Consider the following 5,660-nt stretch of genomic DNA (forward strand, 5'->3'; position numbering starts at 1 on the left):
CAGGCGTCATTCGCACATAATCTACAAATTGCTCTTTGTGTTTGAGCAAGTCAGGCTTGTTTGTAGGATGCACTCCAGATATGGGTAGCTGTATAGGGTTCTATAATATTCACAACCGAGATAGTCCTGATGAAATAATGCCATTTTGAAATGGTGGTTCACATCATATAGTTTTGAGGCGGTGGGTCACAAATCTCTATATCAAACACGGAATATTTCAGGCTCAAAACCCTTCTTCAGCCAAAAACAATAACAACACATAAATACATTACTAAATAATAGATCAATTGGTTTTTTAAAAAATGTTGTTGGCTGAAGAAGGGCGTTAAGCCCGAAACGTTTCGTGTTTGGTATTTTTGGTTGTTGTTGAAGCTGTTATATTCATTTTTGTTTAATGCTTTTTACAGTCGAGTGCTCCTAGCACTTTAGTATCACTTTAATAATCAGCTTAGTATCACGTGATTAATATTGTTTTGAGACAATGGTCACAAATCCCGACTGCCTGGATTGTTGGAAAATAATCCACCAACTCATCCGGCTTCAAGAGTCTCAACGGCTCCATTATTGCTGTAGGTCGAAGAGGTCTCCACACTAGACTTTGTCCGACATCTGATCATGTCGATGAGCGTCTTTCGGAAGTATCTGTTGAACAGTCCGTAGACGAAGGGGTTGAGGAGAGGGGCCATGAAGAGGAGGATGAGTGTGACGGAGTGATGGAGGCCGTCTTGGTTATCACGATCGTAGATGGTATCCACCACCAGTCGAATCTGTTTTGGAAGCAGGAAATGGAGAAGATAAGATAAAATGAAGCAGGAAATAGAGAAGATAAGATAAAATGAAGCAGGAAATAGAGAAGATAAGGTAAAAGGAAGTAGGAAATGGAGAAGATAAGATAAACGGAAGCGGGAAATGGAGAAGATAAGATAAAAGGAGGCGGGAAATGGAGAAGGTAAGATAAAATGAAGCAGGAAATAGAGAAGATAAGATAAAAGGAAGTAGGAAATGGAGAAGATAAGATAAAAGGAAGCAGGAAATGGAGAAGATAAGATAAAAAGGAATTAGGAAATGGAGACGATGAGATAAAAAAGGAAACTTTATCGGTGGAATCCCAATCTCATTCTCCAATGAAGAGATCGAAAAAAAGGTGAAGATGCTTGGACTTAAAATGACGAGTAGTATGGTTATGGAGCGGGTAAGGGACCCGCAGGGCAAGATGATGACTTGGAAGAAGGATGGTTTCGATTTGTATCCTACTGCCCCAACACCAAGAATAATAGACGTAGGCATCTTTAAAGAGTTCCTGTACTACAAGGAAATGCATGACAATGGAAAGAAGCAGGAAATGGAGAAGATGAGATAAAAGGAAGCAGGAAATGGAGAAGATAAGATAAAAAGAAGCGGGAAATGGAGAAGATGAGATAAATGGAAGCAGGAAATGGAGAAGATAAGATAAAAGGAATCAGGAAATGGAGAAGATAAGATAAAGGGAAGCGGGAAATGGAGAAGATAAGATGAAAGGAAGCAGGAAATGGAGAGGATAAGATAAAAGGACGCAGGGAGTGGAGAAGATAAGATAAAAGGAAGCAGGAAATGGAGAAGATAAGATAAAAGGAAGCAGGAAATGGAGAAGAAAAGATAAAAGGAAGCAGGAAATGGAGAAGATAAGATAAAATGAAGCAGGAAATGGAGAAGATAAGATAAGAGGAAGCGGGAAATGGAGAAGATAAGATAAAAGGAAGCAGGAAATGGAGAAGAGAAGATAAAAGGAAGCAGGAAATGGAGAAGAGAAGATAAAAGGAAGCAGGAAATGGAGAGGATGAGATAAAAGATAAGATAAAAACTCCTTCAGAGCCATTGGGTATCCACCACCAGACGAATCTGTTTTGGAAGCAGGAAATGGAGAAGATAAGATAAAAGATAAGGAAAAAAACTCCTTTAGAACCATTGGGTATCCACCATTATTTTAGTAAGTGGGTTGGGGTTTTTTTTGTTGGTTTATTTATTTTTTTTTTTGGGGGGGGGGGTTGTTTTACAAACCGTTAATGAAAGAATAGCATTTGCAACATACTCACCACAAAAGGCGCATAGCACATGACGTAAACAAACGAGACGACCAAGGTCACTCTCTGGAAAATTCTTCTCTTGGATAATCTCCTTGACCTCTGTGACGTCATATTTGGATTTGCCCTGCCCATTGTCGTGATGGTTGATATGCTGGAGGTATGGACCATGTTGTGCGAGCTTAGCTAAAGATGAGAGTGATCATAAATTCTATAATATATAGCGTTATCGGTTAGCATAATATGACATTTAGTATAAAGATAAATTTTTCACTTGGACGAATGAGAGATTTCTTTTTGACGGCACACTAGGCATTCTGGTTTTGATTTTGTTTTTGTTTTGTTTTTGTTTTTTTTGTTTTATTTTTTTTGTTTGTTTGTTTTTTTTGGGGGGGGGGGGGGGGGTTGTTTTGCTTTGTTTTGTTTTCTGTTTTGTTTTGCTTTGGCAGACTATAAACGTTCAAGCTTACACACAGTTTTGTGTGTTGGTCCGTTATATTTCCTGATGGCAATGTTGTGAACTCCTTAGCCAAGCGCACACATAGATGATGTGCGCTTGGCTAAGAAGCTCACAACATTGCAATCCGGAAGTATAACGGACCAACACACAAAACTGTGTGTATCCATGAACGGTTATAGTGGGGTTAATACAGTTCAGTGAGCATTACTCATAAACGCGGATGGCAAAAAACAATAACAAAGACCTGAGTGACGTCATCTTCGAACTATCGATAGATAGTTCGAAGATGACGTCACTCAGGCCTTTGTTATTGTTTTTGCCATCCGCGTTTGTGAGTTGTTCTCACAAAACTGTATTAACCAGACTATAAAAGTTCATGGTTACACAGAGTTTGTGTGTTGGTCCGTTATACTTCCGGATGGCAATGTTGTGAACTCCTTGGCCAAGTGAATTCTATCTATATAACTGTCGATGGTTTGCGTTTAAGTAAAATACCCACTGCTCTACCAATTGATCAATAGATAGTTCGAAGATGACGTCATATGTCTTTGTTATTGTTTTTTGCCATCCGCGTTTATGAGTAATGCTCACTGAACTGTTTTAACCCGACTATAAACGTTCATGGATACACACAGTTTTGTGTGTTGGTCCGTTATACTTCCGGATGGCAATGTTATGAGCTTCTTAGCCAAGCGCATACTATATATAGACAGGGAGATAACCACGCCTCTCGGACAATCGTCATAAAGTAAACAATGGCAGTGATTGGAAAACCGAGCAAACTCCACAGGTTTTACTATCGATGTTTTGTGTTTAAGTAAATACCCACTGCTCTACCGCCTGATCAATAGAACTAACACAGAAAACTATGTGTAAATTTAAACGCTTATAATCTGATTGAGAAAATTGTGATAACTATTCACCCATTTGGCGGTATAAAAACAACAACACTGATCAGAGAGAGGTCGATTTCATTCACGATTCTGTTTATAAACAACCAACAATGTTTGTCCGAGCACATGTGAGAGTATGTCACAAATTCCATGTTTTGATTGGTCAAAAATCTACTGGTTTATTCCTTCATTGGCATGTCAAAATTTTGTGATAAATAGTCACTGTGAGACTACCTATTTGTCTGTATTAAAGGTTGTTTTTGAAAGGGAGAGATCTATACTCATTTATTCGTCCAACCAAGTCATCAATCACATGATTTGTTGATGTCCAATGATTGGATATTTCTTAACAAATGCAGACACGCTGCTTTGTTTACAAAAGTTATGAACATACACATGTGTCAAACTGAACAAACAGACGAATCGTGATGTTAGATATTTCAAAATCTGTGAACACTTTTCACTATGTGGGTCACTTTGAGCACATAATATTCCAATGTGACCAATGATACGAACACATGGAAATGTTATATAGATAGTATGCAGATGACGTCACTCAGGCCTTTGTTATTGTTTTTGCCATCCGCGTTTGTGAGTTGTTCTCACTAAACTGTATTAACCAGACTATAAAAGTTCATGATTACACAGAGTTTGTGTGTTGGTCCGTTATACTTCCGGATGGCAATGTTGTGAACTCCTTGGCCAAGCGCATTCTATCTATAGATCAAGCCCATTAATGTTTGCCAATCCTGTTCGTTGACTGGAAGTAGACAGTAAAGAGGACGGAACGGGCTAAATAACAGTAAATATTCTGATTGGTTAATATTAATAACTCTCAAACCGTCGATTGAAGGCTGGTTTTCTAAAACTCGTAAAGTCGATTTTTCTACTTTTTAAGCTTTTCCTTTCATGAGATAAACGTTTCAATTTACACATCGTTTTCTGTGTTAGTTCTATTGATCAGGCGGTAGAGCTGAAAAGTAAACTTATATTTAAACATCAACTGGCACAAGAATTTCCCTACATTTGTGTGAATTTGAAGTTTAAATATGATAAAATTATAGATAGTATGCACTTGGCTAAGAAGCTCATAACATTGCCATCCGGAAGTATAACGGACCAACACACAAAACTGTGTGTATCCGTGAACGTTTGTAGTCAGGCTAATACAGTTCAGTGAGCATTACTAATAAACGCGGATGGCAAAAAACAATAACAAAGACCTGAGTGACGTCATCTTTGAACTATCTATAGACTGGATGAGAAATTTTAGCGGAAATAATCCTCAATATTTCAAAATGTGGAGAGAAAAAAAACCCGGAGATCAGGAGTTTTAGAAAATCTCTCTTCAATTGTAGAAAACATTCGCTGTGCTAAATAATTCCTTTAGATAAAAATGATTTGATTGGTTTACCATTAGGCACCGGAAGTCAAATATTTGAACACGTTTCTCCTAATGAGATGTAGTCTAATCTATGTTTGTCTTCATTCAATATTAAATCTCAAGTCTTGGTACGAGTAAATCAAATCAATCGTACGGTCAAATCAAAGCTCAAATATTTTTTTCCTTCATGCGATTTGTTTTGTCCTACATGTTAAGCGTTGCTATAGGGAATGAGATTAGCGGAAGAGTAGCGTCCCTTGATTGGACGTCACCTTACAGAGAGCACGTCAAAATGGTTTTGCGCATGCGTCTTTCTCGTCCTCGCTTTCGGCGAAGTGTCTCATGCCGCACAACCAACATGACGTTCTCTCTCTAATAACCTTTCCGCTCGTGAATTCCAATCAAGGGACGCTACTCTTCCGCTAATCTCATTCCCTATTGGCTTCAAACCTCTCGTAAAGCGCTTTGAGAACACTATTAGACAATTTAGTATTTTATTAGTAGTCCTTCAGAGCAATTGTCCGCATGGAGCCGGAGTTTATCCCGGTTTCTATAGCGTGAAACGGACAATAAAAATTGCTTGCTAGCCGTTGGATAGGAAGCTAGTCGATCGTAAAGACTTACTCCGCCAAATCTAACAGACTCAGCTACCCAATCACTGCTGGGTGGACAGGGGAGTCAGAAAAAATTGCGACTGCAATCGGGATCGATCTCGGTCCCTTTGCGTGTGAAGCGAGTGCTCTACCAACTGAGCTACCAGTCCCCCTTTTTTATTAGACAATGCGCAATATAAAAGCTCAAGTCTGTTCAAAACCAAAAGTTCAAAAGTAAACTGATATACCTATAGATAGAATGAAGTTGAC

General features: G+C 38.6%; 1 protein-coding gene across 1 annotated transcript in view; it reads right to left on the reverse strand.

Moving 5' to 3' along the window:
* Positions 1 to 279: 279 nt before the first annotated feature.
* Positions 280 to 5,660, reverse strand: part of LOC144977955 (uncharacterized) — a 13,116-nt gene continuing 7,735 nt past the window's right edge. Inside the window, exons 4-5 of the mRNA XM_078923365.1 lie at positions 2,073 to 2,246; positions 280 to 767 (exon numbers count right to left, since the gene is read on the reverse strand). Of these exons, the coding sequence (XP_078779491.1) occupies positions 531 to 767; positions 2,073 to 2,246 (411 nt within the window). The 3' untranslated portion in view covers positions 280 to 530. The remainder of the gene's footprint in view (positions 768 to 2,072; positions 2,247 to 5,660) is intronic.

The sequence above is a fragment of the Berghia stephanieae genome, chromosome 8 (genome assembly GCF_034508935.2).
Source record: "Berghia stephanieae isolate SIO BIC M18660-M18661 chromosome 8, UCSD_Bste_1.3, whole genome shotgun sequence".
NCBI lineage: Eukaryota > Metazoa > Mollusca > Gastropoda > Nudibranchia > Aeolidiidae > Berghia > Berghia stephanieae.